This window comes from Pezoporus occidentalis, unplaced genomic scaffold (assembly GCF_034315485.1).
Source record: "Pezoporus occidentalis ecotype Australia unplaced genomic scaffold, CSIRO_AGI_Poc_V1 ctg1212, whole genome shotgun sequence".
Taxonomy (NCBI): domain Eukaryota; kingdom Metazoa; phylum Chordata; class Aves; order Psittaciformes; family Psittacidae; genus Pezoporus; species Pezoporus occidentalis.
The window spans coordinates 1-20470 of NW_026913009.1; the positions used below are offsets into that span (position 1 = coordinate 1).

At 56.8% G+C, this 20470-nt stretch overlaps 1 protein-coding gene across 1 annotated transcript; it reads left to right on the forward strand.

Moving 5' to 3' along the window:
- Positions 1 to 1119: 1119 nt before the first annotated feature.
- LOC134157874 (neurexin-2-beta-like) lies at positions 1120 to 20466 on the forward strand (the record flags this gene model as incomplete). The annotated part of the gene is made up of 5 exons (XM_062607301.1): positions 1120 to 1339; positions 6666 to 6755; positions 8686 to 9008; positions 12362 to 12440; positions 19916 to 20466. Coding segments are annotated over exons 1-5 (1263 nt in total), but the record flags the coding sequence as incomplete, so codon positions are not given.
- Positions 20467 to 20470: the final 4 nt, after the last annotated feature.

Sequence of the window (20470 nt, forward strand, 5' to 3'; positions counted from 1 at the left end):
ACCTGATGGGCACGGGAGTGATGGAGGGAATGGGGGTTATGGGGTGATGGGGGGACGTGGGGGGCTATGGGGACATGGGGGTGATGGGGACATGGAGAGTTATGGGGGGCTGTGAGGGTGATGGGGGTGTGCAGGGCATGGGGGTCATGGGGGGTGATGGGTCTATGGGGGGGCTGCCTGTAGCTCCACAGTGAAAAGGGGGAATAGGGGAGTTGGGGGGCTGGAGGGGGGCATTTGGAGTATGGTGGAAATGGGGGTATTGGGGCTATGGGGGGGGATGGGGGCTGATGGGGCTATGGGGGTGAGGGGGCTATGGGGGGTAATGGGTGCTGATGGGGCTATGGGGGGCGATGGGGCTATTGGGGGGTGATGGGGCTATGGGGGGCAATGGGGCTATGGGGGGTGTTGGGTCTATGGGGGGTAATGGGGCTACTGGGGGGTGATGGGGCTATGGGGAGTAATGGGAGTATGGGGGGTGATGGGTCTATGGGGGTAGTGGGGCTATGGGGGGCGATGGGGCTATGGGGGGTGATGGGGCTATAGGGGGGTAATGGGGCTCTGGGGGGTGATGGGGCTCTGGGGGGCGATGGGGCTATGGGGGGGCGATAGGGCTATGGGGGGTGATGGGGCTATGGGGTGTGACGGGGATTTGGGGGGGGTGATGGGGGGTCGCTGGGGCTATGGGGGTTGCTGGGGCTATGGGGGTGTGGTGGGGCTATAGGGTGTGACAGTGCTAGGGGGGGTGATGTGGCTATGGGGAGTGATGGGGCTATGGGGGGCAATGGGGCTATGGGGGTGATGGTGCTATGGGGGTGATGGTGCTATGGGGGGCAATGGGGCTATGGGGGGCAATGGTGCTATGGGGGCGATGGGGCTATGGGGGTGATGGTGCTATGGGGGTGATGGTGCTATGGAGGTGATGGTGCTATGGGGTTGATGGTGCTATGGGGGTGATGGGGCAATGGGGGGCAATGGGGCTATGGGGGTGATGGTGCTATGGGGGTGATGGTGCTATGGGGGTGATGGTGCTATGGGGGTGATGTGTCTATGGGGGGCAATGGGGCTATGGGGGGCAATGGGGGGCGATGTCGCTGTGTGTGGGTGTCGCTGTTGCTCGCCATGGCGGGTTCCCCATGTGGGGCGCGGACCCAACCCCCCCCCCCGCAGGCGCAGGGGGCCGTGGGGGTGCTCTTCAACGTGGGCACCGAGGACATCGCCCTGGAGGAGCGCGCGGCCCCGGTCAGCGACGGCCGCTTCCACGTCGTGCGCTTCACCCGCAGCGGCGGCAACGCCACCCTGCAGCTGGACGGGGGCCCCCTGCACGAGCGCTACCCCCCAGGTACCCCGCGCCGCCACGCAGCTCCCCTGGCGCGCACACCTAGGGCACATACAGGCACCCTAGGGCACCCCATATCACCTTATAGCACATACAGGCACCCTATGGCACATACAGGCACCCTATGGCACCCCTAGGGCACCTTATAGCACATACAGGCACCCTATAGCACATACAGGCACCCTATGGCACATACAGGCACCCTATGGCACATACAGGCACCCTAGGGCACCCTATGGCACATACAGGCACCCTAGGGCACCCTATGGCACATACAGGCACCCTAGGGCACCCTATGGCACATACAGATACCCTAGGGCACCCCTAGGGCACCTTATAGCACATACAGGCACCCTATGGCACATACAGGCACCCTATGGCACCCCATATCACCTTATAGCACATACAGGCAGCCTAGGGCACCCCTATGGCACCTTATAGCACATACAGGCACCCTATGGCACCCCTGGGGCGCCCCTATGGCACATACAGGCACCCTATGGCACCCTAAAGCACATACAGGCACCCTATGGCACCCCTAGGGCACCTTATAGCACATACAGGCACCCTAGGGCACATACAGGCACCCTAGGGCACCCTATAGCACCCCTATGGCACCCTAGGGCACATACAGGCACCCTAGGGCACTCTGTGGCACCTTATAGTGTGGCACCCTATGCACTGCGCCATGGCACCCTAGGGCACCCCTAGGGCACCCTATAGCACCCCTATGGCACCCTATGGCACATACAGGCACCCTATGGCACCCCTAGGGCACCTTATAGCACATACAGGCACCCTAGGGCACATACAGGCACCCTAGGGCACCCCATATCACCTTATAGCACATACAGGCACCCTATGGCACATACAGGCACCCTAGGCACATACAGGCACCCTAGGGCACCCCTATGGCACCTTATAGCACATACAGGCACCCTATGGCACATACAGGCACCCTAGGGCACCCTAAGGCACCTTATAGCACATACAGACACCCTGTGGTGCCCTAAGGCACATACAGGCACCCTAGGGCACCCCATATCACCTTATAGCACATACAGGCACCCTAGGGCACCCTATAGCACCTTATAGCACATACAGACACCGTATGGCACCCTGTGTCACATACAGGCACCCTATGGCACTTACAGGCACCATAGGGCACCCCTAAGTGTACCCTAGGGCACATGCAGACACCCTAGGGCACTCCTAGGGCACCTTATAGCACATACAGACACCGTATGGCACCCTATGGCACATACAGGCACCCTAGGGCACATACAGACACCTTATAGCACCCCTAGGCACCCTATGGCACATACAGGCACCCTATGGCACCCCATATCACCTTATAGCACATACAGGCAGCCTAGGGCACCCCTATGGCACCTTATAGCACATACAGGCACCCTAGGGCACCCTATAGCACCTTATAGCACATACAGACACCGTATGGCACCCTATGGCACATACAGGCACCCTATGGCACTTACCAGCACCCTATGGCACTTACAGGCACCATAGGGCACCCCTAAGTGTACCCTAGGGCACATGCAGACACCCTAGGGCACCCCTAGGGCACCTTATAGCACATACAGGCACCCTAGGGCACCCTGTAGCACCCCTATGGCACCCTATGGCACATACAGGCACCCTATGGCACTTACAGGCACCCTAGGGCACCCCTAGGGCACCCTATAGCACCCCTATGGCACCCTATGGCACATACAGGCACCCTATGGCACCCCTAGGGCACCTTATAGCACATACAGGCACCCTAGGGCACATACAGGCACCTTATGGCACCCCTAGGGCACATACAGGCACCTTATGGCACCCTATGGCATATACAGGCACCCTATGTCACCCCATATCAATTATAGCACATACAGGCACCCTGTGGCACCCTATGGCACATACAGGCACCCTAGGGCACCCTAGGGCACCTTTTAGCACATACAGGCACCCTATGGCACCCTATGGCACTTACAGGCACCCTATGGCACCCTATGGCACTTACAGGCACCCTATGGCACCCCTAGGGCACCCTATGGCACTTACAGGCACCCTATGGCACCCCTAGGGCACCCTATGGCACTTACAGGCACTCTATGGCATCCCTAGGGCCTAGGGCACCTTATAGCACATACAGGCACCGTATGGCACATACAGGCACCATAGGGCACTCCTAGGGCACATACAGGCACCCTATGGCACCCTATGGCACATACAGGCACCGTAGGGCACCCTATGGCACCCCTAGGGCACCTTATAGCACCTACAGGCACCCTATGGCACTCCTAGGGCACATACAGACACCCTAGGGCACCCTATGGTACCCCAAGAGCACCCTAGGGCACATACAGGCACCCTATGGGACCCCTAGGGCACCTTTTAGCACATACAGGCACCCTATGGCACCCTATGGCACCCTAGGGCACATACAGGCACCCTATAGCACCCTAGGCACATACAGGCACCCTAGGGCACCCTAGGGCACATACAGGCACCCTATAGCACCCTAGGCACATACAGGCACCCTAGGGTACCCCTATGGCACCCTATGGCACATACAGCCACCCTATGGCATTTACAGGCACCCTATGGCACCCCTATGGCACCCTAGGGCACATACAGGCACCCCATGGCACCCCATATCACCTTATAGCACATACAGGCACCCTAGGGCACCCCTATGGCGCCTACAGGCACCCCAAGGGCACCCTATGGCACATACAGGCACCCTACAGCACCCCTATGGTGGTGGGCACCCCACTGCCGTGTCCTTACAGCACCCCTAAGGCCCCCCCAGAGCACCCCACAGTGCCAGGGGCACCCTACCGCACCCCCATGACGTCCCCAGGGCGCCTCCAGGACCCCCAGAGGACCCCTATAGCACCTATAGACACCCCATAGCCCCCCCCCAGCACCCCTGCAGTCCCCTAATTAGGGCCCCCCGCTAACCAGGGCACTAACGAAGGGCATGAGGGGACCCCGGGGACACCCCCCTTAACGCCCCCCCTAAACGCCACCTAAACCCCCCCCACCCCCCCGTGGTGACACCGCGGTGCCACCATGGTCCCGTGATGGTGATGGCACTGGTGACCCTTGGGAGCACCAATGGTGATGTCACCAGTGACGTCATGATCCCACCATGGTCCCGTGATGGTGATGGCACTGGTGACCCTTGGGAGCACCAATGGTGATGTCACCAGTGACGTCACGATCCCACCATGGTCCCGTGATGGTGATGCCACTGGTGACCCTTGGGAGCACCAATGGTGATGTCACCAGTGACGTCACGATCCCACCATGGTCCCGTGATGGTGATGGCACTGGTGACCCTTGGGAGCACCAATGGTGATGTCACCAGTGACGTCACGATCCCACCATGGTCCCATGATGGTGATGCCACTGGTGACCCTTGGGAGCACCAATGGTGATGTCACCAGTGACGTCACGATCCCACCATGGTCCCGTGATGGTGATGCCACTGGTGACCCTTGGGAGCACCAATGGTGATGTCACCAGTGACGTCACGATCCCACCATGGCCCCGTGATGGCGATGCCACTGGTGACCCTTGGGAGCACCAATGGTGATGTCACCAGTGACGTGATGCCACCATGGTCCCGTGATGGTGATGGCACTGGTGACCCTTGGGAGCACCAATGGTGATGTCACCAGTGACGTCACAATCCCACCATGGTCCCGTGATGGTGATGCCAACGGCGATGCCGCCATCCCACCGCTGTGATTCTGATGCCACCGGTGAGGCCATGACCTCACCGTGGTTCCACGATGGTGACGCCAATGGTGACCCTGTGGAACACCACGGTGATGCCAACGGTGATGCCACCATGGTTCCATGATGGTGATGCCAACGGTGATGCCAACGGTGATGCCACCATGGTTCCATGATGGTGATGCCAACGGTGATGCCAATGGTGATGCCACCATGGTCCCATGATGGTGATGCCAACGGTGATGCCAACGGTGATGCCACCATGGTTCCATGATGGTGGTGCCAACGGTGATGCCACCATGGTCCCATGATGGTGATGCTAATGGTGACCCTGTGGAACACCACGGTGATGCCAATGGTGATGTCAGTGATGATGCCACCAGTGACGCCATGATCCCACCATGGTTCCATGATGGTGATGCCAACGGTGATGCCACCATGGTCCCATGATGGTGATGCCAATGGTGATGTCAGTGAAGATGCCACCAGTGATGCCATGATCCCACCATGGTTCCTTGATGGTGATGCCCATGGTGACCTTGTGGAACACCATGGTGATGCCAGTGGTGATGTCACCAGTGATGCAGTGATGCCATCATGGTCCCTTGATGGCAATGCTGATGGCGATGCGACCATGATCCCATGATGGCGATGCCAATGGCAATGCCGCCATGGTCCCATGATGGTGATGCCAATGGCGATGCAACCATGGTCCCATGATGGCGATGCCAATGGCGATGCCGCCATGGTCCCATGATGGCGATGCCAATGGCGATGCAACCATGGTCCCATGATGGCGATGCCAATGTTGATGCCAGTAGTGATGCCAATGGCGATGCAACCGTGGTCCCATGATGGCAATGCCAATGGCGATGCAACCATGGTCCCATGATGGCGATGCCAATGTTGATGCCAGTAGTGATGCCAATGGCGATGCAACCATGGTCCCATGATGGCGATGCCAATGGCGATGCCAATGGCAATGCAACCATGGTCCCATGATGGCGATGCCGATGGCGATGCAACCATGGTCCCTTGATGGCGATGCCGATGGTGATGCCAATGGTGATGACAATGGCGATACCAATGGCAATGCAACCATGGTCCCATGATAGCGATGACAATGGCGATGCAACCATGGTCCCATGATGGTGATGCCGATGGCGATGCAACCATGGTCCCTTGATGGCGATGCCGATGGCGATGCAACCATGGTCCCTTGATGGCGATGCCAATGGCGATGCAACCATGGTCCCTTGATGGCAATGCCGATGCAACTGTGGTCCCATGATGGCGATGCCAATGGTGATGCCAATGGTGATGCCAACAGCGATGCCAATGGCGATGCAACCATGGTCCCTTGATGGCGATGCCAATGGCGATGCCGCCATGGTCCCATGATGGCGATGCCGATGGCGATGCAACCATGGTCCCTTGATGGCGATGCCGATGGCGATGCCTCCGTGGTCCCATGATGGCGATGCCGATGGCGATGCCAGTGGCGATGCCACCGGTGGCACCATGGCCCCGCGGTGGTACCGCCGTGGCCTGGCCCCGTAACGCTCTTCTCCTCCCTCCGAAGGCAGCGGGGACAGCGAGCGGCTGGCGCTGGCGCGGCAGCGCATCCCCTTCCGCCTGGGGCGGGTGGTCGATGAGTGGCTGCTCGACAAAGGTAACCCGGCAGAGAGCACCCCCCGCCCGCCCCACAGCGCCCCACGGCGCCCCCCAGAGCACCCCGCAGGCCCCGTGCCCACGGGGCTGGGACCCGCAGACTGGGGACCCATGGATGTGGGCATCCAGAGATCTGGAAACCCAGAGGTGTGGGACCCATAGGTCTGGGCACCCACAGATCTGGGGACCCAGGCATCTGGGCCCCATGGATCTGGGAGCTTCAGGGCTGAGGACCCATGGATCTGGAGCTCGCAGGTCTCTGGACCCATAGATCTGGGCCCCGCAGCTCCAGGGATGAGGGTGTCCGGGCCCCACATCTCTGAGGACCCAGACACCCGGCCCCATGGATCCAGGTCCCACATCCCCAGGACCCCGTTGTCCCGAGGGGGTCCCATTGACCCCATTGTCCCCATTGTCCCCACTGACCGCTGGGGGCTCTGCCCCATTAACGGCCCCTTAAACCGCGCTTTAACCCTTCGAGTGCTGCCGGCCCCGGCCCTAAACCAGCATAAACCAGCTTAAACCAGCATAAACCCACAGCGGCACCGGGGGGGGGGGGGGAGGAAGAGGTGGGGGGGGGGGGCATGGGGGGGGTGCAAGAGGGGGGCTGGCACAAGGGATGGGTGTGCACAAGAGATCCATAACCCCTGTGCATGACCCCATAAACCTCGTGCATCACAACCCTTGTGTGTCACCCCATAACCCTTGTGCATCACACCCCTTGCACATCACACCCCATAACCCTTGAGCATCACCCCATAACCCTTGAGCATCAAACCACTTGTACAGCTCCCCATGGCCCTTGTGCATTGCACACCCCATAACCCCTGTGCATCACAACCCTTGGGCATCACCCCATAGCTGTTGTGCATCCCCATAACCCTTGTGCATCACCCCATAACTGTTGTGCATCCCCATAATCCTTGTGCATCCCCATAACCCTTGTGCATCACATCCCTTGTGCATCCCCATAACCCTTGTGTATCACATCCCTTGTGCATCACCCCATAACCCTTGTGCATCACATCCCTTGTGCATCACCCCATAACCCTTGTGCATCACCCCATAACCCTTGTGCATCACCATAACCGTTGTGCATCACATCCCTTGTGCATCACATCCCTTGTGCATCCCCATAACCCTTGTGCATCACCCCATAACCCTTGTGCATCCCCATAACCCTTGTGCATCACCCCATAACCCTTGTGCATCACCCCATAACCCTTGTGCATCACATCCCTTGTGCATCACATCCCTTGTGCATCACCCCATAACCCTTGCACATCACACCCCTTGCACATCACACCCCATAAACCTTGTGCATCACCCCATAGCCCTTGTGCATCCCCATAACCCTTGTGCATCCCCATAACCCTTGTGCATCCCCATAGCCCTTGATCATCACCCCATAACCCTTGTGCATCACCCCATAACCCTTGTGCATCACCCATAACCCGTGTGCATCACATCCCTTGTGCATCACATCCCTTGTGCATCACATCCCTTGTGCATCACCCCATAGCCCTTGCACATCACACCCCTTGCACATCACACCCCATAAACCTTGTGCATCACCCCATAGCCCTTGTGCATCCCCATAACCCTTGTGCATCAAATCCATTGTGCATCCCCATAACCATTGTGCATCACATCCCTTGTGCATCACCCCATAACCCTTGTGCATCCCCATAACCCTTGTGCATCACCCCATAACCCTTGTGCATCACATCCCTTGTGCATCACATCCCTTGTGCCTCCCCCCCATCCCTCACACACCCCTTCCATCCCCCCCCATCCCTCACACATCCCCCCCCCCAACCTTTGCACATCCCCCCCCATCCCCCCACACCCGGGGCTCCCCCCCCCCCCCCCCATTTCTCAGTTCCGGCTCCGAGCCCCCCCCCGCCGCAGCTCCGCGCTCCGTCCCGCAGGCCGCCAGCTCACCATCTTCAACAGCCAGGCGTCCGTGCGAGTGGGGGGCCGGGACCGGGGCCGCCCCTTCCAGGGGCAGCTCTCGGGGCTTTACTACAACGGCCTCAAGCTGCTGGCGCTGGCGGCCGAGGGGCACCCGAGGGTGCGGATCGAGGGCGACCTCCGCCTCGTGGGGGCTCCGCCGCCTCCCCCCCCAGCCCCCCCCGGGGCTACCCCGGCCCCCCCCGACATGGCCACGACCATCATGGAGACCACGACCACCATGGCCACCACCACCACGCGCAGAGGGCGCTCGCCCACCCTAAGGGACACCGTGGCGCAGGTATGGGGGGAGAGGGGGGGGTTGGGGGGCAGCCAGCACCCATGGGGTGAAAGGGGAGGGGGGGGGGTTGGGGTCAGCCAGCACCCATGGTGGGGGGAGCTGGGGTCAGCCAGCACCCATTGGGTGGGGGGGGTTGGGTGTCTTTGGGGTCACCCAGCACCCATTGGGTGAAAGGGGAGGGGGGGGTTGGGGTCAGCCAGCACCCATGGGGTGAAGGGGAGGGGGGGGTTTGGGGTCAGCCAGCACCCATGGGGTGAAGGAGGGTGGGGGGGTTTGGGGGTCAGCCAGCACCCATGGGGTGAAAGGGGAGGGGGGGGTTGGGGGTCAGGCAGCACCCATGGGGTGAAAGGGGAGGGGGGGGTTTGGGGTCAGCCAGCACCCATTGGGGGGGGGAGATGGGGTCACCCAGCACCCATTGGGTGAAGGAGGGTGGGGGGGTTTGGGGGTCAGCCAGCACCCATGGGGGGGGGAGCTGGGGTCAGCCAGCACCCATTGGGTGAAGGGTAGGGGGGCAGCTTGGGGGTCACCCAGCACCCATTGGGTGTCTTTGGGGTCAGCCAGTACCCATTGGGTGAAGGAGGGTGGGGGGGTTTGGGGTCAGCCAGCACCCATTGGGTGAAGGGGTTTGGGTACCCTTGAGGTCACCCAGCACCCCTTGGGTGAAGGGAAGGGGGGATTGGGGTCAGCCAGCACCCATTGGGTGGGGGGGGGTTGGGTGTCTTTGGGGTCACCCAGGACCCATTGAGTGAAGGAAGGGGGGGGTTGGGTGCCTTTGGGGTCAGGCAGCACCCATTGGGTGGGGGGGTTTGGGTACCTTTGGGTGTCTTTGGGGTCACCCAGCACCCATTGCGGGGGGGGGGGTGTGTGGAAGGGGGTTTGGGTGTCTTTGGGGCCACCCAGCACCCATTGAGTGAAGGGGAGGGGGGGGTTAGGTGTCTTTGGGGTCCCCCAGCACCCACTGGGTGGCTTTAAAGGGGTTTTGGATGTCTGTGGGTGTCTTTGAGGGGTCTCTGGGTGTCTTTGGGGTCCCCCAGCACCCATTGGGTGAGGGGGGTTTGGGTACCCTTGGGGTCACCCAGCACCCATTGTGGGGGGGAAGGCATTGGGTGAAGGGGGTTTGGGTGTCTTTGGGGTCCCCCAGCACCCATTGGGTGTCCTTGGGATGGTTTTGGGGTGGTTTGGGGACGTTTTGAGTGGGTTTGGAGTGTTTTGAGGTGTTTCTGGGGTGTTTCCAGGAGGTTTGGGGGTGTTTAGGGCTGGTTTTGGGGTGTTTTGAGGTGGTTTTGGAGTGTTGAGGGCTGGTTTTGAGGTGGTTTGAGGTGTTCTAAGAGTGTTTTGGGGTGTTTGGGCATATTTTAGGCAGGTATTTGTGTGGGTTTGCGGTGTTCTGGGGAGGTTTTGAGGCGTTTTCAGGTGTTTCAGGGGCGTTTTGGGCTCTTGTGATGCTTTTGGGGTGTTTTGAGGTGGCTTTGGAGTGTTTCAGGCTGGTTTTGGGGTGTTTCTGGAGTGGTTTCGGCTGTTTTGGGGCTCTTTAGGGTGGGTTTGGGGTGGTTTTGGCTGTTTTTGGGTGGTTTGGGGTGGTTTGGGATGTTTTGGGCTGTTTTAGGCTGTTTTGGGGGTGTCTTGAGGTGGTTTTGGTCTGGTTTTGGCTGTTTGGGGGTAGTTTTGGAGTGGTTTTGGCTAGTTTTGACTGGTTTTGGGTAGTTTTCGGCTGTTTTTAGGCTGTTTTGGGGGTGTATTTGGCTGTTTCTGATCTGTTTTGGGGCTGTTTCTGGGTGTTTGGGGCTGTTTTAGGCTGTTCCGGGGGTGTTTCTGGGTGTTTTTTTGGCTGTTCTGGGGCGGTTTCTGGGTGCTTTGGGGGTGTTTTGGGCTGTTTTAGGCTGTTTCTGGGTGTTTTGGGGGTGTTTTGGGCTATTTTGGGGTGCTTTGGGGGTGTTTTGGGCTGTTTTAGGCTGTTTTGGGGCTGTTTCTGGGTATTTTAGGCTGTTTGGCGCCTGTTTCTGGTTGCTCTGGGGGTGTTTTGGGCTGTTTCGGGGCTGTTTCTGGGTGTTTTGGGGCTGTTTCTGGGTATTTTAGGCTGTCTTGTGGCTGTTTCTGGGTGCTCTGGGGGGTGGGTGGGCTGTTTCAGGCTGTTTTGGGGCTGTTTCTGGGTGTTTTAGGGCTGTTGTAGGCTGTTTCGGGGCTGTTTCGTTGTGCTTTGGGGCTGTTTTAGGCTGTTTTAGGCAGTTTCGGGGCTGTTTCTGGGAGTTTTGGGGCTGTTTCTGGGTGTTTTGGGGCTGCTTTAGGCTGTTTTGGGCCTGTTTTAGGGCTGTTTCTGGGTGTTCTGGGATGTTTTGGGGCTGTTTTGGGGCTGTTTCTGGGTGCTTTGGGGCTGTTTCGAGGCTGTTTTAGGCAGTTTCGGGGCTGTTTCGGGGTACTTTGGGGCTGTTTTGGGGCAGTTTCGGGGCTGTTTTAGGCTGTTTTGGGGCTGTTTCTGGGTGTTTTAGGCTGTTTTAGGCTGTTTTGGGGCTGTTTCTGGGTGGTTTAGGCTGTTTTAGGCTGTTTTGAGGCTGTTTCTGGGAGTTTTGGGGCTGTTTCTGGGTGTTTTAGGCTGTTTTAGGCTGTTTCGGGGCTGTTTCTGGGTGTTTTGGGCTGTTTTAGGCTGTTTCGGGGTGCTTTGGGGCTGTTTCTGGGTGCTTTGGGGCTGTTTTGGGGCTGTTTTCGCAGTTTTGGGTCTGTTTCGGGGTGCTTTGGGGCTGTTTCGGGGTGTTTTGGGCTGTTTTAGGCTGTTTCGGGGCAGTTTTGGGGCTGTTTTGGGTTTGTTTCTGGGTGTTTTGGCTGTTTCTGGGCTGTTTCAGACAGTTTCGGGGCGGTTTCTGGGTGCTTTGGGGCTGGTTTTGGGCTGTTTTTTGGCAGTTTTGGGGCAGTTTTGGGTCTGTTTCTGGGTGTTTTCGGCAGTTTTGGGGCAGTTTGGGGTCTGTTTCTGGGTGTTTTCGGCAGTTTTGGGGCTGTTTTGGGTCTGTTTCTGGGTGTTTTCGGCACTTTTGGGGCAGTTTTGGGTCTGTTTCTGGGTGTTTTGGGCTGGTTTTGGGCAGTTTTGCGTCTGTTTCTGGGTGTTTTGGGCTGTTTTGGGGCAGTTTTGGGTCTGTTTCTGGGTGTTTTGGGCTGTCTCTGGGCTGTTTCGGGGCAGTTTTGGGGCTGTTTTGGGTTTGTTTCTGGGTGTTTTTGGCAGTTTTGGGGCAGTTTTGGGTCTGTTTCTGGGTGTTTTGGGCTGTCTCTGGGCTGTTTTTGGCAGTTTTGGGGCAGTTTTGGGTCTGTTTCTGGGTGTTTTGGGCTGTCCGCGCTGTTCCCGGCACCCCGCGCTGTTCCCGCAGAACACGGATGATTTGCTGGTGGCCTCGGCCGAGTGCCCGAGCGACGACGAGGACCTGGAGGAGTGCGAGCCGGGCACAGGTGGGTGCTGCTCCGGGCCCGGGCCCGGGGGGACCCCCGAGCGCGGCACCGGGCACACGCGTGTGCGGCCCCCCCGGTGTGCACGGGCTGCGGCCGCGCCGCTGACACACACACGTGATCAGTGACACACACACGTGATCAGTGACACACACACGTGATCAGTGACACACACGTGATCAGTGACACACACGTGATCAGTGACACACACACGTGATCAGTGACACACACGTGATCAGTGACACACACACGTGATCAGTGACACACACGTGATCAGTGACACACACGTGATCGGTGACACACACGTGATCAGTGACACACACACACGTGATCAGTGACACACACACGTGATCGGTGACACACACACGTGATCAGTGACACACGTGATCAGTGACACACAAGTGATCAGTGACACACACACGTGATCAGTGACACACACGTGATCATTGACACACACGTGACCGTGACACAACACGTGATCAGTGACACACGTGATCGGTGACACACACACGTGATCAGTGACACACACGTGATCAGTGACACACACACGTGATCAGTGACACACACGTGATCGGTGACACACACACGTGATCGGTGACACACACACGTGATCAGTGACACACGTGATCAGTGACACACACACGTGATCAGTGACACACACACGTGATCAGTGACACACGTGATCAGTGACACACACGTGATCAGTGACACACACACGTGATCAGTGACACACGTGATCAGTGACACACACACGTGATCAGGGACACACACATGTGATCGGTGACACACACGTGATCATTGACACACACGTGATCAGTGACACACGTGATCAGTGACACACGTGATCAGTGGCACACACACGTGATCGGTGACACACACGTGATCGGTGACACACACACGTGATCAGTGACACACACGTGATCAGTGACACACGTGATCAGTGACACACACGTGATCATTGACACACACACGTGATCAGTGACACACACGTGATCGGTGACACACACACGTGATCAGTGACACACACACACATGATCGGTGACACACGTGATCAGTGACACACACACGTGATCAGTGACACACACACGTGATCGGTGACACACACACGTGATCAGTGACACACGTGATCAGTGACACACACGTGATCAGTGACACACGTGATCAGTGACACACACACGTGATCAGTGACACACACACGTGATCAGTGACACACGTGATCAGTGACACACACGTGATCAGTGACACACACACGTGATCAGGGACACACACATGTGATCGGTGACACACACGTGATCATTGACACACACGTGACCGTGACACAACACGTGATCGGTGACACACGTGATCAGTGGCACACACACGTGATCGGTGACACACACGTGATCGGTGACACACACACGTGATCAGTGACACACACGTGATCGGTGACACACACGTGATCAGTGACACACACACGTGATCAGGGACACACACATGTGATCGGTGACACACACGTGATCATTGACACACACGTGACCGTGACACAACACGTGATCGGTGACACACGTGATCAGTGGCACACACACGTGATCGGTGACACACACGTGATCGGTGACACACACACGTGATCAGTGACACACACGTGATCGGTGACACACACACATGATCAGTGACACACACGTGATCAGTGACACACACACGTGATCGGTGACACACACACACGTGATCGGTGACACACACACGTGATCGGTGACACACACACATGATCAGTGACACACATGATTAGTGACACACACACATGATCAGTGACACACACACACATGATCAGTGACACACACATGATCAGTGACACATGTGATCAGTGACACACACACACGTGATCAGTGACACACATGTGCACAATAACACGTGCACAATCACACACTTGTGCACAATCACGTGCACAATAACACACTTGTGCACAATCACACAGATGTGTTCACAGTCAAACACATGTGCACAATAACACACTTGTGCACACACACGTGCACACACACACGTGTTCACAGTCACACACACGTGCACAATGACACACGTGTGCACACACGTGTTCACAGTCACACACACGTGCACAATAACACACTTGTGCACAATCACACACGTGTTCATGCTCACGCACATGTGCACAATAACACACGTGTGCACACACACGTGTTCACGCTCACACACACGTGCACAATAACACGTGTGCACACACACGTGTTCACACTCACACACACGTGTTCACAGTCACACACACGTGCACAATAACTCACGTGCACACACACACGTGTTCACGCTCACACACGTGCACAATAACACACGTGCACACACACACGTGTTCACGCTCACACACGTGCACAATAACACACGTGCACACACACGTGTTCACGCTCACACACGTGCACAATAACACACGTGCACACTCACACACGTGTTCACGCTCACACACGTGCACAATAACACACGTGCACACTCACACTCACACACGTGTTCACAGTCACACACATGTGCACAATAACACACGTGTGCACACACACGTGTTCACGCTCACACACTCACACACATGCACAACGTGCACAACACACGTGTGCACACACACGCTCACACACGTGTTCACGCTCACACACGTGCACACTCACGTGTTCACGCTCACACACATGCACACTCACACACGTGTTCACGCTCACACACGTGCACACTCACACACGTGCACACTCACACACGTGTTCACGCTCACACACTCACACACGTGTTCACGCTCACACACACGTGCACAATAACACACTTGTGCACAATCACACACGTGCAGTCACACACGTGCACACTCACACACGTGCACACTCACACACGTGTTCACGCTCACACACACATGCTCCATGTCCAGTGCGCACACGTGTGACCACACGTGCAGAGCGCTCACGCGTGCCCCGCGCACACAGCCCTGCTCACACACACGTGTGCCCCCCGCAGCCCCGCCCCTCCCATGCCTGCACACGCGTGTTCCCCACTGCTCCGTGCACACACGCGTGACCCGCACAGGCTCCCCCATGGACTGATGGACAAGGGATGGCCACGGGGGCCCCGAGACCCCACACAGGCACCCCCAGCACCCAGGGGTGCCCCATGGACACCCCCGCACCCATGCGTAGCCAATGGGCCTCTTGTTCCCCACAGCACCCCTGGGGGTCCCATGGACACCCCCAGCACCCATGGGTGCCTCATGGAGTTCTTGTCCCTCGCAGCACCTGTAGATGTCCCCTGGACATCTTGGTCACCTCCAGCACCCATGGGTTTCCCATGGAGCCCCCAAGCACCTGTGGGTGTCCCATGGACCCCTTGGCTTCCCCAGCACCCATGGGTGTCCTCTACACCCCCCCAGCGCCCATCGGTGTCCCCTGGACCCCTCAGCACCCATGAGTGTTCCATGGACCCCCCCCAGCACCTGTGGGTGTCCCCTGGACCCCAGAGCACCCATGGGTGTCCCATGGACCTCCTAATTTGCCCTAGAGCCAAGGGGAGAGGGCAGCAGCAGCTGGGGGGAGACACAGGGACAGACGGACAATGGACGGACGATGGACAGAGGACGGAGAAAGGGGGGGAAGAGATGGAGGATCCAAGGCTGGATCCAGCCAGGGATGGAGACAGGGATGGAGCAAGGGATGGATGGATGGATGGATGATGGATGATGGATGGATGGATGGATGGATGGATGATGATGGATGGATGGATGGATGGATGGATGATGGATGGATGGATGGATGGATGGATGGATGGATGGATGATGGATGGATGGATGATGGATGGATGGATGATGGATGGATGGATGGATGGATGATGGATGATGGATGATGGATGGATGATGGATGGATGGATGGATGGATGATGGATGGATGATGGATGGATGGATGGATGGATGGATGGATGGATGATGGATGGATGGATGATGGATGGATGGATGATGGATGGATGATGATGGATGGATGGATGGATGGATGGATGGATGGATGGATGATGGATGGATGGATGATGGATGGATGATGGATGGATGATGGATGGATGATGGATGGATGGATGGATGATGGATGGATGATGGATGGATGATGGATGGATGGATGGATGATGGATGGATGATGGATGGATGATGGATGGATGATGGATGGATGATGGATGGATGGATGGATGGATGATGGATGGATGATGGATGGATGATGGATGGATGGATGGATGATGGATGGATGGATGGATGGATGGATGGATGGATGGATGGATGGACGGATGATGGATGGATGATGGATGGATGATGGATGGATGGATGGATGGATGATGGATGGATGATGGATGGATGGATGATGAATGGATGATGGATGGATGATGGATGGATGGATGATGGATGGATGATGGATGGATGGATGGATGGATGATGGATGGATGGATGGATGGATGGATGGATGATGGATGGATGATGGATGGATGGATGATGAATGGATGATGGATGGATGGATGGATGGATGGATGGATGATGGATGGATGGATGGATGGATGGATGGATGGATGGATGGATGGATGGATGGATGATGGATGGATGATGGATGGATGGATGATGGATGATGGATGGATGGATGGATGGATGGATGGATGGATGGATGGATGGATGGATGATGGATGGATGGATGATGGATGGATGGATGGATGGATGGATGGATGGATGGATGATGGATGGATGGATGATGGATGGATGATGGATGGATGGATGGATGATGGATGGATGATGGATGGATGATGGATGGATGGATGGATGGATGGATGGATGGATGGATGATGGATGAATGGATGGATGGATGATGGATGAATGGATGGATGGATGGATGGATGGATGGATGATGGATGGATGGATGGATGGATGGATGGATGGATGGATGGATGATGGATGAATGGATGATGGATGGATGATGGATGGATGGATGGATGATGGATGGATGGATGGATGGATGGATGGATGATGGATGGATGGATGGATGATGGATGATGGATGGATGGATGGATGATGGATGGATGGATGGATGGATGGATGAATGGATGAATGGATGATGGATGGATGGATGGATGGATGGATGGATGATGATGGATGGATGGATGGATGGATGGATGGATGGATGGATGGATGGATGGATGATGGATGGATGGATGATGGATGGATGATGGATGGATGGATGGATGATGGATGGATGATGGATGGATGATGGATGATGGATGGATGGATGGATGGATGGATGGATGGATGGATGATGGATGGATGGATGGATGGATGGATGATGGATGGATTGAAGACAGATGAAGGAGGGAACGAAGACAAACGATGGATGGATGGATGATGGATGGATGGATGGATGATGGATGGATGGATGGATGGATGGATGGATGGATGATGGATGGATGGATGGATGGATGGATGGATGGATGGATGGATGGATGGATGGATGGATGGATGGATGGATGATGGATGGATGACGGATGGATGATGGATGATGGATGGATGGATGGATGGATGGATGGATGGATGGATGGATGGATGGATGATGGATGGATGGATGGATGATGGATGGATGGATGGATGATGGATGGATGATGGATGGATGATGGATGGATGGATGGATGGATGGATGATGGATGGATGGATGGATGGATGGATGGATGATGGATGGATGGATGGATGATGGATGGATGGATGGATGATGGATGGATGGATGGATGATGGATGGATGGATGGATGGATGATGGATGGATGATGGATGGATGGATGATGGATGGATGATGGATGGATGGATGGATGGATGGATGGATGGATGGATGGATGGATGGATGGATGGATGATGGATGGATGGATGGATGATGGATGGATGGATGGATGATGGATGGATGGATGATGGATGGATGGATGATGATGGATGATGGATGGATGATGGATGGATGGATGATGGATGGATGATGGATGGATGGATGGATGGATGGATGGATGGATGATGGATGAATGGATGATGGATGGATGGATGGATGGCTGGATGGATGGATGATGGATGGATGGATGATGGATGGATGGATGGATGGATGGATGGATGGATGGATGGATGATGGATGGATGGATGGATGGATGGATGGATGGATGATGGATGGATGGATGATGGATGGATGATGGATGGATGGATGGATGGATGATGGATGGATGGATGGATGATGGATGGATGGATGATGGATGGATGGATGGATGATGGATGGATGGATGGATGGATGGATGGATGATGTATGGATGGATGAATGGATTATGGGTGATGGATGATGGATTGATTGGATGGATTATGAATTGATGAATTGATAATGGATGGATGGATGGATGATGGATGGATGGATGATGAATGGGTGATGAATGGACGATGGATGGATGGATGGATGAAGGTTGATGTATAATGGATGGATAGAAGATGGAGGATGGATGCATGATGGATGGATGATGGATGGACGGATGCATGGATGGATGATGGATGATGATGGATGATGGATGGACGGATGATGGATAACGGATGGACGATGGATGATGGATGGATGATGGATGGATGGGTGGATGATGGATGATGGATGGATGGATGGATGGATGATGGATGATGGATGGACTAGATGATCGATGATGATGGACGGATGATGGATGGATGGATGATGGATAAATGATGGATGGATGGATGCATGGATGAGTGGACGGATGATGGATGGATGGATGATGATGGTGGATGATGGATAGGTGATAAATGGATGAAGGATGGACAGATGATGGATGGATAATGGATGATGATGGATGGATGATGGATGGATGGATGACGGACAATGGATTGATGGATGGATGATGGATGATGGATGATGATGGATGATGATGGGCGATGATGGGGGATGACGATGCCGGATGATGCTGGATGATGCATCCACGGCTGATGAATGGATGACGTTGGCTGTTCCCATGGCTGTTGTCGGCGCAGCGGTGCGGGGCTCCGTGGCTCCCGCTGGCTGCTGCCGCTGTCGGGCCGGGGCCGGCTCAGGGCTGCCCGGCGGCACCTTCTCACCGAGTGTCTCTTCTCTCCTTTTCCTTTGTGTTCTGTTTCTCTTACTCTGTTCTCTCTCTCTCCTGTGTTTGTTGTTTTTTTGGGTGCTTTCCCTTCCTTCCTGCAATTCCTTTTTCCTCCACGCTAAAATCACCCGGCCCCATCCCGCGATGTAAGTTGTGGCAGCGCCGCGGTTTGCTCTTATCAAAGCGCACATTAACATAACGTTAATTAATAATCGTAATGATAATGCTCATAACACGGCTCGAGAAGCGGCGGCGGCGGCGGGGGGGGAGGTCGGGGGGCCGGGGGGGCAGGGCCAGGGGCTCATTTGGACCCCCCCTCCCCTGTCTCCTCCCCCCCCCCCCCCCCCCTTCCTTTGTGTCTCTGCAGGCGGTGAATTGGTGCTGCCGGCGGCCCCGGTTGGGGGGGGCCCCGTGTCCCCCCCCCCTCGCCCCCCGGGGTCCCCCCGCTCGCCCGCATCCTGCGGCCCCGACTGCGAGGAGCCCTCGGGCTTCGCCTCGGGGGAAGCGGCCGATCCCAACGCGCCCCCGGCCGACGACGAGGACTTCGACGGCGGAGGCGGAGAAACTCCCCCCCCGCGCCGCCCCACCGACGGCGGCGACCGCGGCTCCTCCTCCGCTCACACCCAACCCGCTCCCGGCGCAGTCACCGTGGCCACGGTGGTGGCGGCTCCGCTCCCGGGGCTGGTGCCCGCCGGGGAACGGCACCCACGGGAGGGCTCAGTGGGGCGCGGGAGGGTAACGGGAGCTCCCGTGACCGCCCGTCCCGGTGCTGTCCCCACAGCCGCGGTCCCCGGCGCCGTGGAAGTGGTGCGCGAAGCCGGCGGCACCACGGGGATGGTGGTGGGCATCGTGGCGGCCGCGGCGCTCTGCATCCTCATCCTGCTCTACGCCATGTACAAGTACCGCAACAGGGACGAGGGCT